We start from the raw sequence: 14811 nt of genomic DNA, 5'->3' as shown, positions 1-14811 counted from the left end.
AGAATGTTGATGACATATATATTATTTGTTGTCTGTTGTGGGGAGGGGAAGGGAAAGGAGTTTGTAAGCCACTCTGAGACTCTGAGTGAAGGGCGGGGTATAAATCCAATCTCTTCTCTCTTCTTCTCTTCAGCAAAGTTAGATGAGACAGTAGATGTTCTGAACTAGTGTCTGGATGCAGTATGGATTGGTTGCAGTCAAATAAACTGCCTGTCCAGTCTTTAAAAAGCTCACTGACTGCCTGTTTACTCTTGTGCACATTTTAAAGTGTTCATAATTTATTTGAAAGACCCAAATGGTCTGGGACCAGGTATTTAAGAGATTGCTCACTCATAGGAACCAGCCCAACAGCTTTGATCTTTTTTGGAGGCCTTGTTTCATATGTCCCAAGAAATAGATTAGATGGTCCCTACAGACAGGGCCTTTACTATAGTGACACCTCAGCTGCCACACAGTTAACTGCAATAGCCTGTTGCGTTTTAGGTGTTAATTCTGTCTCCTTAAGTGGGTGGCCTCTGTTCCCATGCATACCTATCACTAGCTCTCAGTAGGAAGACACAGATTCTAGGGAGTTACTGATATGAATTAAACACAGGAATGCACATAATAGTGCCTTATACTGAAACAAGCTGTTGGTCCATCAGGGTCAGTATTGTCTGTTCAGACTGGCAGTGGGTGATCTTGGGTGATGGTCTTTCATATCACCCAAACTTGATTCTTTTAGCTAGAGATGCCAAGGATTGAACCTGGGACCTTCTGAAAGCCAAGTGGATGTTCTACCACTAAGGTTATATTTTGTAATACAGATTGCAGACTGCAAGATATTGGAATGAATAATTAAAATGTATGGGTACAGAAAAACGAACTAGATGTATAGGAGTATATTATTTGGCTTCAGTTGTTTTAACACCTCTCACTTTGCACTTCAGAAATAACATAATGCAATATAATGTCCTATTTAACTCTGTTCTGCTACTTATTTGCAGGAGTTATGATCGGAGTTCTAGAAGTTTAGACCAAGAGTCTCCTTCAAAAAAGAAGAAATTTCAAACTAATTATGCATCGACTACTCACTTACTGGCTGGAAAGAAAGTGCCATCGTCTCTGCAGACAAAGTCCAGTGACTTGGAGACAACAGTATTTTACATTCCTGGTGTGGACGTAAAGGTAAAAGTAGAGGAAGGCTGGAAAACACTGGGATTCTCTTTGATGCAAACATGGGACAGTATAAGCCTAGCTTTCAATCACTCACCTGCTTCCTTCATGAGGTGCTACTGCCATGATACTGAAGCCCCGGGGTGGGGTGGGGATCAATACCAGGCCCTGATCCTGTACTTGGGTAGGAAGTGTACTAATAGCAGGGTGGGTAGTATATCAGCCGAATTCCGGTCTATTCTGTCTGCCCAGCAACTAGTAAAATCCTCATGATGCTTCTAAATGTGCTTATTCTGGATATGATTAAATGTGTGGCTTTTCTAGTATGCACTCTCCTTTGCAGTTTAATAGAATAATGTTGTTGCCAGTGTTCCCTCTAAGCTGAGTTAGTGTGAGCTAGCTCACAATTTTTTAGCCTCCGGCTCACACATTTTTGTCTTGGCTCAGGAAGGAGGGCTCCAGAGCAAACTCATTTACGCAGTAGGCAAATCGCTCGCTCACAACTTTAATGCCAGTAGCTCGCAAAGTAGAATTTTTGTTCACAAGACTCCACAGCTTAGAGGGAGCATTATGCCAAGTTAAGTGCAGGAATAGGGGCGTGTTATGATAAAGTTTCCACCCTATTGGAAACAGAATGCTGGGCTAGGTGGACATTGGGTTGGTCTAGCAGGGCAGTTGTCGTGTTCTTAACTTGGGTTCAGGCCATGAGAATTGAAAACTTGGATCTAATATTAGATACATGATCAAAACAAAGCCCTTGATGTGACTGGTTGTGTTAGTATTCCATACCATTTGGGGGGAAAATACAGTGAGAATATTTTCCTTTAAAATCAGAGTCAGTCAGATGAGACTGAAACTTCATAGAGTGAAAATTAAGTTACATTAGATACAAGAGTGGTGCTATTGTTTTGTGCTGTTAAATACATCTTTGTGACCTCAGTGTCATGCTACTTTTGGGAAGGACACTGAATAGCTTGCCAGCTAAAGCTCTGTTGTTTGATTTGGAACTGCATGTTTGTTAAAACATGAAAACAATCTTCCGTTTTTGTTTCTGGCTGTACAGGCCTCCATAATTGCATGAATATCTGTTACTCAGTAGTAGTATCGAAATTCAGCATTCTGATTCTGTTGATTGCAAATAGGAATAGGCATACACCAGGAAAATGGGCATGAACTGTCATGAACTTTTAGCCACCAAATGAACAGGTGAGGTTTGTGAGGCAGTAGAACAGGGCCACCCCCCCAGCATGCTAGAGATACCAAACTTACAGGGGATCAGTGGCTGACTCACCTCCATCTGCTCTCCGGTGATGATTGAATGTATGGGATTTGAGTTAAGGCTCCCCAAAGAAGGTGCCCCCTCTACATGCCCTCCAAGTTCCCCCCCCCCCATTGCTTTAAGGTTTGGTAAACATTTAGATTGAGCAGAGACAGTCTGTCTGGAAATGCCTCCCTTCACAAACTGCTTGAAAGCTGGTGGAAAGTTGGTGCCAGTTAACCTGCCATGACTTTGAGTTTGTGAACCAGGAACTGGCCAGACTTCATCACGATGAACAGACAATGAGTTAGAAAACCTATTTCTCAATTTGTGCCCATCCTTGATTGCAAACTACAGCCTAAGCAGGAAATCTGTCACTTTCCTTCTGACATGTCATATTTTCATTAAATGTTTCAGGCAACATCGAAACACAATTAAAAACATAATAAATAATAAAGCTCAATCAAATTATCAATGAAAATACAAATACTTAAAAACCCAGCTTTTTTGCAGTCAAGTCATAGCTGACATGGCAGTCTTGTAGGGCTTTCAAGGCAAGAGAGGTTCATAGGTGGTTTGCCATTGGCTGCCTCTGTGTAGCAGCCCTGGTATTCCTTGGGGATCTCCCATCCAAATACTAAGCAGGGCTAACCCTGTTTAGCTTCCAAGAGCTGACAAGATTAGCTAGCCTGGGCTATCCAGGTCAGGGCAAAACCCAGCATAGGGAAGGGAGGGGGAACTGGGCAAACTGACAGCTAAACATGTTTTTTGTAGTGTATTACAGCAAGTGTTTAATTATTAAATATTATTTAAAATAATATGTCCCATATTCTAAAAATGTGTTTTAAAGGATTATTATTTTGTTTAAATAGTAGAAAGGGCTGTGAATGCTGCCAGTGAAAGAATGCCTTGTACAGGATTAGCCCACCTAGGCCAGTCCAGGGATGAGAGGGAATCCTGTACTTTTCAGTACATTAAACAACAAACCATGAGATGGTCTATACCCTCTCTGGTTTTCAGACAATTTGCCACCAGAACCTCTTTTCACTAGTCCCTGCCTTTCCTAAGGAAGAGATTCCAGCCCTTAGCATCTGGGATTTAACACAGTAGCAACTCAATCCAGAGATGCACGCTTTTACTCTTACCAAGGTAGCATATGTGGTCAGGGTTAGGCACAAGACTTAGACTTGGGATTCAGTTAAAACACCAGAGACAATTAGAAATAAGAAGAATCTTTATTCAGTACAGAGCTTATCATAGACTACCAGAGATTACAAAAATAACAAAGGCTAGGGCTGTTTGCCTTAACTAAACATTAAAGATTCATAGTTACCCAGTCAGGAGTATTCATCAGTCCAACATAGTCCAAGTACCAAGGGATTTTGAGGATAAATCCCATCTTTGCACAACCATGTGTTCTAGTTCACAAAGCAACTCTTTGTTTTCCAAGAGACAGCATTTCAGGTGCAGTAAAACAGACACTGACAGGGGAGAGAGCAAGAGCAAGAGAGCTCACTCCCATAAGGATCAATCAATTATACCCCAAGCTAATCATGAGTAGCCAGTCACGAGTAGCAGGGGTGTGTGGCCAATTGTTGGTTGCCATAGCTGCACATAAGGCGTGCGTATAGATTGGCTAGGAGTTTGGAGACCCCGCCTGCAGTCATGTGACCCCAAACCCCAGCTACCTCATTGTGTACGTGACTTCTTGCATGTGGGCCAGAGTGTGGAGCCATGAGGTCTAGCTTCTAGCATGGAAGTGTGAAGAATGTGGGTTATAAAGTTGTTCAGGCCATCTGGCCCACCATTTGGCTTGCAACAGGAAATAAGGCACAGCGTGTTATCAGAAAGACATCACAGGAGAAGGCAGGTGAATATAGAAGCAATATTTCTATACATGCCTATATCGATGTGAAACTAACAATTTGTCTCTTTTCAGCTACACTACAACTCCAAGATGTTAAAGACTGAATCGCCAAATGCGTCCCGTGGTTCATCTCTGCCAAGAACCCTTTCCAAAGAATCCAAGTTGTATGGTATGAAAGATACTGCCATGTCCTTTTCTCACCTCAAGGCTAAAACTTTACTTCCTCCCCAACCCCCACCCATCCCATCAGGTAGAGATTTCTCTCTTCAACTATATCTTTGATTTCATTCTTTCCATGTTGTGCTCAAAGCTGAGATCTGTATACTGCTTTGTAGTTTAATAGAGCACTCAGGCTGCTAGGGTCATAGTTACAAGCATCTAACACCAGAAGCAAATGTGTAGTGTTGAAATTCTATTTGCCGCTAAAGCTTCCGTGTAGCTTTTAGAATGCCCATCTTTCTTTTATGACCCTGGCTGATTCCTCATTCATTCTGCTATATATTTCTCCTCTGAATTCACTTTTAGTTCACCAAATAAGAGCACTTCATGTCCTCCATTTTCTTTGTGCGTAGTTCAGTGTGACTACAGTGGCTTGCAGCGCTTAAAATCATTTCCTAATGTCTTTTGAATGTTAATGAAATGCTAATTTGTGTATACTGAATTACAGGTTTTTTAAGAATATGCATATTTTACTTAGAGATTAGAAATATACTCACTTTGATTTGGTTTTCAGCAGCTACTCCTGCTTTTTAATGCATTTGATTCAGTTATATTTTTCCACTTCTTAAGTATTGCAGTCCCCCACAGTTCAAACTGAGAAATAGTTGAGATTGCATTAAATAAGTAAATTATGTAGACTGTTTTTGTTACTGTAGAAGTATTGTGTTAAATAAAGAACCATAAGTGGAGTTTGACTTACAGAATGATTTTTTACCATCTTTCTTGCCTCTGCTGGTCTCCTGCAGCTCTTTGTGCTACATATGAAATTTGTTCCTGGGGGGCAGGAACAGTGTAGAGTACATTGTAAGGAACTACAGCACAAGTCCAGAATCTATGGAAATCTTGGACATCCTCCACCACACACAAGAAGTGCCTGTGCAAGATGGGAGTGTCCAAGATTTCCATGGAATTTGTACTTGTGCTGTAGCCCCCTACAGTGAATTCCATACTGTTCCTGGCCCTCAGAAGCACATTTCCTACGTTGCACAAAAAGGCTGCAGAAGATTGGCAGAGGTAGGAAAGACCTGTAGTCCTGATCCAGGGGTCCCCAGCATTGTGCATTTAGGTGCCATGACATCTACCAACACATCTCCTGGTACTAGCAAAGTTCTTTTAGAAAGTGAGTGGGGCCAGATGAGACTTTTGCCCAGCACACATTCTGATTGGCCACTGGAGATCTGATGATCTGTACAGAGTTTTTTAACTGCTGCCACCACAGCACAAATCTCTGTGTCACTGAAGGTGTATGCAAGAAAATATTTTTAAATAATATATTCATTTTAAAACACTTCCTGTTAAACAGAGTTTCGGCCTGAAATGTTGATGAATTCCTCTTAGAGTTATGAATAACCTTGCTCCCTCACATTTTGGCAGGCTTGGCCTCCTATGGCAGTCATTTTGTGATTGTGCCCACCACCCTGTGTCAGAATAACAAAGGTGCCCACAGGCTCAAAAAGATTGGGGACCGCTGATCTAATCATCATCCTGCCTAGGACCTTTGTTATTTGTATGACTTCTGAATATGTCTACATTATATAATTTCAGAGTTTCGTTCTGATACTGGGATCCAGATCCTGAATTCTTTAATATTTATTTTTAAACATTCTCTTTCAGTTTTATTCTCTATATATATTGTTGGAAAACTAGAATCCTGCAATTGTTCACAGATAGTTTTGGATATGGTGGAGGTTTAACCTGGTTTAAAATAATTGGATGCAACATAGGCAAACATATTAAAAGTCTACAATCATAATTCAAGCCGAATCCATGATTATCTATCAAGCACGTTGAGCTAAAGTTTGTTTTCCATACAGAAGAATAAACCAAGGCTAAAAACACAGAGCTTTTGAGGTCAGGCTGAAATGGGTTTTATATATTCTTCGTAATTTAAAACATTAGCAGTGGTGGAAAGTGCCTTACAAGGTGGGAGTTTTGAGGTGATGCATTATAAATGTGATACCATAGATCAAATATGATACAATAGATCAAATATGGTATCTATTTTTGTGTTACGTGTAAAGATTTTACCTCTGTCAACCAAAACTGTTGCCCTGTATTGCTCCATTGTTGTCCATTGGCCTTCCAAAGTAACTAGTTGTCCACTTTGTGAAACAGGATGCTGGACTAGTGGGACCACTGGTCTGATACAGCAGGGCTGTTATGTTCTTATGCCTCCGTAGCCACTTTTACCAGCTCAGGTTTAAATAGACCAGTGTGAACCTCACATTGTCCCGACCTCTGCTCTTAGGGTTACTCAGAACTATTAGACATGTTGCCCTGGCACTGCTACTTGAAGCTACCTGTTGCCATAATGTCTCCTGCAGGTTCTGCGCCCTCAGACCTTGCTCTTTTGGCTCTTCGCATGTTAACACCCTGTGCCCTTGGCAGAAGCTGGGGAGAGTACTATAAAAGATGAATAAATGGAGCTAAGAATTCCATAAAGCAGATCAATACAACTATTCCTCTTAACTATGAAGGGTGTCCTGTCAAGGTTCTAAAGGGGTCTGAACAATTTTAATACCTCATCCAAATTATGCAAACAGTTGAGTACTGAATCAGAATACAAGACCCTGTTAACAAGAATATCTCTCCCAGATACTAGTCCAACCACTACACCAGCTCTCAATAATTTGGTATCATCTTTAAATTGGGCCAATACATTGCTCACACCTAATTCCAGATTATTTATGAACCTGTTAAAAAGTCTCAGTACCATTAATCGTGGGGCTCTGCTGCTTGCTTCCCTCCACTGCAAGAACTGTCCATTTATGCCTGCTTTCTGCTTTCTGTCATTTAGCCAACTTAACCAATTTCCATGACTGCTAAGCTGATTTAGGAGTCTTTGAATGAGATACCTTGTCGGAATCCTTTTGGAAGTCCAAGTATATAATATCTACTCTTATCCTCAATGTTCGTTAACCTTCTCTAAGAACTCTAACAGGGTGGTAGGGCAGAACCGATTTCAGAAGCCATGCTGATTTTCCCTCAGCAGACTTTGTTTCTCTATGTGCTTAATAATTTTAACTTGAGTACAGTTTCTACTAATTTACCTGGAACAGAAGGTAGGTTAACTGTCCTGTAATATCCAGGTTTCTCTCTTGACCCCTTTTCAAAAATTGCATGAGCTGACAGTGCTGAGTTAGGGAAGAAGAATGACAACTATGTATGCAGCCTAAACTCCCTACCTTCCTGCTTTTCTGAAGCTGAAGAAAACTGTCCCTAACTTTGTATGGCCACCTTTCTGCCACATGCAAATATACATGTTTCAGTTGTATTTAATTGCTATATTTATTTATTTGATTTCGGTCCTGCTCTCCCCTGCGTTACAAGGCTCAGGGTGGGTTACAACAATATAATAAAATACAATAAAATAGTTAACATAACATCAACAATTATTAAAATCCAAATGTGATATCATTTATAGTGCCGATTAATACCACCTCTCCGGCATCCATTTCACGGCTGTGCACACTAGATGGTAGCCAGTGTTCCCTCTAAGCTGAGTTAATGTGAGCTAGCTCCCAGTTTTTTAGCCTCTGGCTCACACATTTTTGTCTTAGCTCAGGAAGGATGGCTCCAGAGCAAACTAATTTATGCAGCAGCCAAATTGCTCGCTCACAACTTTAGTGCCAGTAGCTCACAAAGTAGAATTTTTGCTCACAAGACTCCACAGTTTAGAGGGAGCATTGATGGTAGCTGATAATACGGGGGGTGGGCAGATGAATAAAACAATATGAGATGGAAACACATGGGGGGAGGCCAATCAGTGTTCCCTCTAAGCTGAGTTAATGTGAGCTAGCTCACAGTTTTTTAGCCTCTGGCTCACACATTTTTGCCTTAGCTCAGGAAGGATGGCTCCAGAGCAAACTAATTTATGCAGCAGCCAAATTTCTCGCTCATAACTTTAATACCAGTAGCCCACAAAGTAGAATTTTTGCTCACCAGACTTGACATCTTAGAGGGAGATTGAGGCCAATACTAATAAGTCACCGCTGCCTCAACTGTAGGCCTCGCGGAACATCTCCGTTTCTCAGCCCCTGCGAAACTGCTTTAGGTTTCGCAGGGCCCAGATCTCTCTTGGGAGAGCGTTCCACTTTAATTTTATAGAAAGCTTGTTCAATGATTTAGTGGCTCTTTTTCATGGTGTTTCAAATTACAGTTATTTAAGTCATTTCACCTTGATGATATATATGCAAAAGGCAAGGATTCTGGCTGTTGAGCAAAGATATGTTGTTAATTCAGTGAATTAGAAAACCTATTTCTCAATTTGTATTCTAATTAAAGTTGGTTAACTGGTATTTCACTAAACTTTTTTTTAATCCTTTCAGCCAAAGGGAAGGGAAGTGGTGGCATAAAAACAGCTAAATTGTATGCTTGGGTTGCACTCCAGTCCTTGCCGGAGGAAATGGTGATTAGCCCCTGCCTGCTGGACTTCCTAGAGAAGGCACTTGAAACCATTCCTATAACTCCAATAGAAAGGAACTATGCAGGTATCACATGACAAAATAACTAATTTCTTTCACAGCTATGACTTGTTTCAAGTTTACCTACGTAATTATTAAAACAAATTTCTTTGTACTATTAAAAGCTGTTAGCTCCCAAGATGAGGATATTGGGCAGTTTGATATGCAAGATCCCTTAGAAGAGTCCACAGCCTCCTTGGTGTCCTCATCAACCTCAGCATACTCCTCCTTCCCTGTGGATGTGGTGGTTTATGTAAGAGTTCAGGTGAGGAGAAAGACAGCAAGACTTGGAGGCAGTTCCTGTGCCATTGAAGTCAATGACAATAATGGATGGGTGTTGTTTGAAAATGCCATAGTGCTCTTGATGACAATATTTGGAAGAAGGAGCATAATCAGAGAAACTGTGGTCTCAATAACCCATAAAGGTGCTCAGAAATATCCCTCCAAAGACATTCCACTTTTGTCCAAATGTTTATAATTTGTGTCCGCCATTTTATTTCATAGAATGGTTCTAATGTTGTTTACCTGTATAAGCCATCTTGCAGATATTAATATCCAGGGTAGAAATATTTTACATAACTTTTAAAAATTAAACTTTTCGGCTTCTTGTGAACTGAGCAAGGTCACCTTGAAAGATTTAGAATCTGGCACATCGCTGACCCTAATAGCTTTTATGCTGAATTTGTATTTCTGTACAAGAAACTGTAAGATTTAATTTTTAATATGAAGCCATTTTTTCAATTGTGATTTAATTGTATTGTGATTTAATTGGTATATCTTAATCCAATAGCAAATTAATAAATCTGTTTTCTAATGTTACTGTTTTGCATCTTTCTCTTTTACTTAGCCTTCACAGATCAAGTTCAGCTGCTTACCTGTATCAAGGGTGGAATGTATGCTGAAGCTTCCTTCCCTTGATCTTGTATTTTCTTCTAATCGAGGGGAACTGGAAACTTTAGGTACAGCCTGCCCTACAGAAAATGCTGCACAAAGTGGACCAAAGATTAAAACTGTGTCGCCAGGTAAAACTTTATATTGAAAATGCTTTTAAATTACTCATTAATGGCCTAGATGAGTGCATTACTAGCCAGTAGTATTATATAACAGTGGGTATTTTGGTTGTCTTTGGTGGCTTTAGTATCTGTGCCGAAATTTGTGGCAAAAGTAGTTGCATACTAAGAAAAAACTATTTGTGTATAGAGACACAAAGGGAAATGGAGAAATTGGGGGGGCTTTTTCATTTTTTTTCCAAGGACATTTTCACAATTTTTCTAATAGAAAAACTGAAAAAATTGGGGGAGCACTGAAGAAAGCCTATTTTCTTTTAGAATGAGTAAATCACTTTCTACGGCAAGGTTTTTCACACTCAAAATATACTTTTAAATTCCAAAAATATGCCAAACAGTACAATTTTATATGATGACTACATTATACATGATGCATTTTATGTAGTTAAATCAGTAAATAAGATAGGAAAGTAAATATTGCACATATTAATTCCCCCGTTTGTTCTTTTTTTCCCCTGGCCCCTTTCCCCCTGGGCTTAAACATTTCCAGACATGTTATATCTCGGTTAGCGTACATTCTAAGCTTCAGCTGACTTCATTAGAAATGATTTGTTTCCCTTTCCGCTATTTTCTCCTGTTGAAATTCATACTCAAGCATCTCAGAGTTACCTCGGTGGCACTTATGAGGGCAGAAAGGTCTGTCATTTTCTGTTTGCTCTGGAGCACTATATATATTGTTAAATAATAAGAAGAAAACTTAGGACTTAAGTTTATCAGACAGTTGTCGTGTGCCAAACTGGTTTTCAAATGGTGAAAAGTTTAAAAAACTGTAGTTTGTGACACGATGTGGACCATGAGTGATATCTGTTTAAAAGAAGGAAGTAAATCCCACTGGGAATGTTACCTAGAATGCTGAGTTTATTCCCAGTCACTATGTCTTATTAATATTTCCCACCTTATTGCTCAATGAGGGCCACCAACAGTTAAAAACAAAGCATTATAAAAGTATGCCATAAAAACCAATTAAAACCAAAACTAAAATGCATAAATAAAACCCAGAGATGACAATTAAAACATATGGCAGAATCATAGACTCATAGACTTTGAATTGTTCCTGGAAGTAAATTGGGAGCCAGTGTAGATGGGCGAAGAGTGGAGTGATACTGTGCCTATGACTGACTCCAGTCAATGTCCTGGTTGTTACAGGTAATAATAATAATAATAATAATAATAAAAATGGTGCTGTTGGCTGATTTTTGAGAGTGTGTCAGAGACTTATGGTTTATTATTATTAACTTGAGTTTTTCCCCCTTCCTGCTATAGGTTCATCACCTGGTCTGGGCAGCCCCTTTGGCAGAACACGGCATAGCAGTAGCCAATCAGATTTGACTGGTTCTAGTAGTAGTTCTTCAGGCCTGAGCTTCACAGCCTGCATGTCTGATTTCTCCCTTTATGTATTTCATCCATATGGAGCAGGAAAGCAGAAAACCAGTGTGACTGGCCTGAGTGCTAATTCTGGGTCCCTTGGTAACTACTGAATATCACATTTTACAAGAAAATATGGATCTTTGCTAAGTTTGAATGGTGTCCATTTTGAATAGGATTGGCAGAGGGGTCAACTGCCTTCTGTTTGACAGTTGTCAAATATTACATGAATCCATGAATGCTACTGTGTAGCTGGAGGTTTACTTTTTTTTTTCTGTTTGGTGGTGGTGGTATCATTTGTTAGCAGGGCAGGAATGAAAGGTATTTGTCCCCTAGATGATGATGATAATTATAAACTAGATGATCTTCTTCATGGTCTCTGTGCAGTCCCACACATGGATTGGGTACCTGAGCACAACCTCATTGGAGAAACGAGCAGGTGCGCACTGTGCATGCCTGGAGTGGGCAAGAGAGCAGCCTCCCACTCAGTTCCTTTGACTGCTACTGGTAAGTCTCAACAAAAAATAAGGGAAATGATCGAGAGATGCCAGCAGTGGGGAAGGCCAGGTGGGATTGTGGTACTGCACAGAAGACCACTCGAAGATCATCAGTTACAGGTAAGCAACCTGTTTATGTCGATAGTAGTGAAAAAACATTTGATGCGGATGATGTTTGAAAATTAGTTTGCTGCCGACTTAGCACAACTGCATTGAAAATGGGCATGTTTGTTTATAGTTTATTTATTTATTCAATTTATACCCCACCCACCCCGCTAAGGCAGGCTCAGGGTGGCTTACACAACAGTTTATAAAAATACCATTAAAACCTATATAAGCATATAAACATATAATATAAATAACAATCAATTAAAACACAGTTAAAATGCTGGAACATTATCAGATAAAACAAGAGCAAACATTATTTCCTGTATGACTTAGGTGACTGTATGATTACCATAACTTTCATACCAGCTCAGTTCACTCACATTATGTGGCAGGTATGGGCTAGAGACAACGATGGTAGGCCAGGGCACAGGCTGAAGGTGAAGATAAAGATGGTAAAGCCAGGGTACAGGGACACTCCTCTGTGTATGATGCGGCTCCTTAGTCAAATGCCTGGTGGAAGAGCTCCGTTTTGCAGGCCCTGCAGAACTGTAAAAGGTTCCGCAGGACCCTGATCTCTTCCGGGAGCTCATTCCACCAGGATGGAGGTGCCACCACGCCGACCTGGTTGTTGCCAGCCTGGTATCCTTGGGGCCTGGAAGGACCAACCGATTTTGTGTCCCTGAACACAGTGCTCTCCGGGGAACATGGGAAAGGTGATCCCTCAGGTATGCCAGACCCTGACCATGTAGGGCTTTAAAGGTTAAAACCAGCACCTTGAAACGAATCCGGTATGCTATCGGCAGCCAATGCAGTGCCTTCAGTACAGGCTGGATGTGCTCCCACCTAGGGATACACCATCAGCAGCTTGGCTGCCGCATTCTGCACTAGCTGCAGCTTCCGGATTTGAAGCAAGGGCAGTCCCATGTAGAGAGCATTAGAGTAGTCCGATCTTGAGGTGAACATCACATGGAGGAGGAGGAGGAGGAGGAGAAGATTGGATTTATACCCCGCCCTTCACTGGGAGTCTCAGAGCGGCTTACAAACTCCTCTCCCTTCCCCTCCCCACAACAGACACCCTGTGAGGTGGGTGGGGCTGAGAGAACTCTGACACAAACTGCTCTTTTTCAAGGACAGCTGTGCCAGAGCTTGTGACTGACCCAAGGTCACATCAGCAGGTGCAAACGGAGGAGTGGGGAATCAAACCCGGGTCTCCCAGATTAGAGTCCGCACACTTAACCACTACACCAAACTGGCTCTCATGTTGCCAAGTCGTTGCATTCGAGGAAGGGAACAACTGCCTAATCAGCTGAACATAATAAAAGGCTGACCTGGCAGTAGCTGCTACTTGGGCCTCCATAGTTAAGAAAGCATCCAAGAACACTCCCAAACTCCTAACCTCCGGCGCTGGCACCAGCTGTGCCCCATCGAAGGTCGGGAGTGGGATCCCTACCCCCGGACTGCCCCGACTCAGGGCACAGGACCTCCATCTTCATTGGATTCAATTTCAATCGACTTAGTTTAAGCCAACCAGCCACAGCTTGCAATGCCTGGTCCATATCTTCCAGTGTAGAGTCAGACTGGCAGCCCAACAATAGATAGAGCTGGGTGTCATCTGTGTACTGGTGACACCCAAGCCAATGCCTTTGGGCAATCTGTGCAAGGGGGCGCATGTAGATGTTAAATACCATCAGGGAAAGTACTGCCTCTTGGGACAAGCCACAAACCAGTGGATGCCTTTGGGACAGCTGATCTCCTAGTGCCACCCTTTGTCCCCGACCCTAAAGAAAGGATGTGAGCCATTGTAAGGCAAGCCCCTGAACTCCGGTGTCACTGAGGCAGTGGATCAGTAGCTGTCGAACGCTGCCGACGGGTCTAACAGCAACAGCACCGCCAATCCGCCTCGATCCAGATGTCTCTGAAGGTCATATATGAGGGCGACCAGTGCTGTCTCCATCCCATGTCCCAGATGGAAGCCGGACTGAAAGGTGTCTAGGATGGAAGTGTCATAAAAAAGCTCTGTAAAAGGACTGCCACAGCCCTCTCGATTAACTTGCCCAAATAGGGCAAGTTGGAAACCGGCCGCTAGTTAGCCAATTCGGCTGGGTCCATTGATGGTTTTTTCAAGAGGGGATGAACCATGGCCTCCTTAAGTGCCCCATGGAACAAGCCCTCTGAGAGGGATTTGTTAATAATCTCCCTTAGGGTACCTCGAAACCCCTCGTGACCTGCTTTGATGAGCCATGATGGGCATGGGTCAAGGAGGCATGTGGTAGGGTATACAGTTAAGAGCAATTTGTCAACTTCCTCTAGACTGAGTGGATCTAAACAGGCCCTCAGGGCAGAGTGATCCAACCATGGCACTGCCAGAGCAGTGATCTGGTTCACTGTAGTCCCTGGCCCAATTAGTGGGTGCTGTTTAGGCTTCCCAAATCTCGCCAAATCATGGCGGGGGATCCGTATGTCTTCGCAGAATCCATGCCGCGGGGATGGCAAGACGCATTGCACCGCCGTTGCCAGGACATGACGCATAGCGTCAAATCCTGGCGATGGCGGGTGCAGCGCGTCTCGCCGTCCTTGCGGCACGGATTCTGCGAAGACATAGAATCCCCCGCTGTGACTTGGCAACCCTAGTGCTGTTACAAATAAATAAATAAATAGTTGGCTGTCACTTGTTTTGCTTTTGGTTTTAATTTCATTTTTTCAAAACTTTGTAACTGTAGCTGGACCTGGTGTTCCATGGTAAAAGCCAAAGGGAAGAAGTATTCAGTGAATAGCAGAAAACTTAACAAAAGTTATTGCATGTTTAACTAAC

The 14811-nt window shown here is 42.0% G+C and overlaps 1 protein-coding gene across 1 annotated transcript in view; it reads left to right on the top strand.

The window, feature by feature from the left end:
* Positions 1 to 14811, top strand: part of KIAA1109 (KIAA1109 ortholog) — a 217015-nt gene that overhangs the window by 156590 nt on the left and 45614 nt on the right. The window contains 6 exon segments of the mRNA XM_015412031.1: positions 987 to 1167; positions 4353 to 4530; positions 8828 to 8989; positions 9088 to 9227; positions 9810 to 9984; positions 11293 to 11496. Of these exon segments, the coding sequence (XP_015267517.1) occupies positions 987 to 1167; positions 4353 to 4530; positions 8828 to 8989; positions 9088 to 9227; positions 9810 to 9984; positions 11293 to 11496 (1040 nt within the window).

Source organism: Gekko japonicus, unplaced genomic scaffold (genome assembly GCF_001447785.1).
Source record: "Gekko japonicus isolate JY-2015 unplaced genomic scaffold, Gekko_japonicus_V1.1 scaffold1048, whole genome shotgun sequence".
Taxonomy (NCBI): domain Eukaryota; kingdom Metazoa; phylum Chordata; class Lepidosauria; order Squamata; family Gekkonidae; genus Gekko; species Gekko japonicus.
This window is presented reverse-complemented; position numbering and strand designations above follow the sequence as displayed.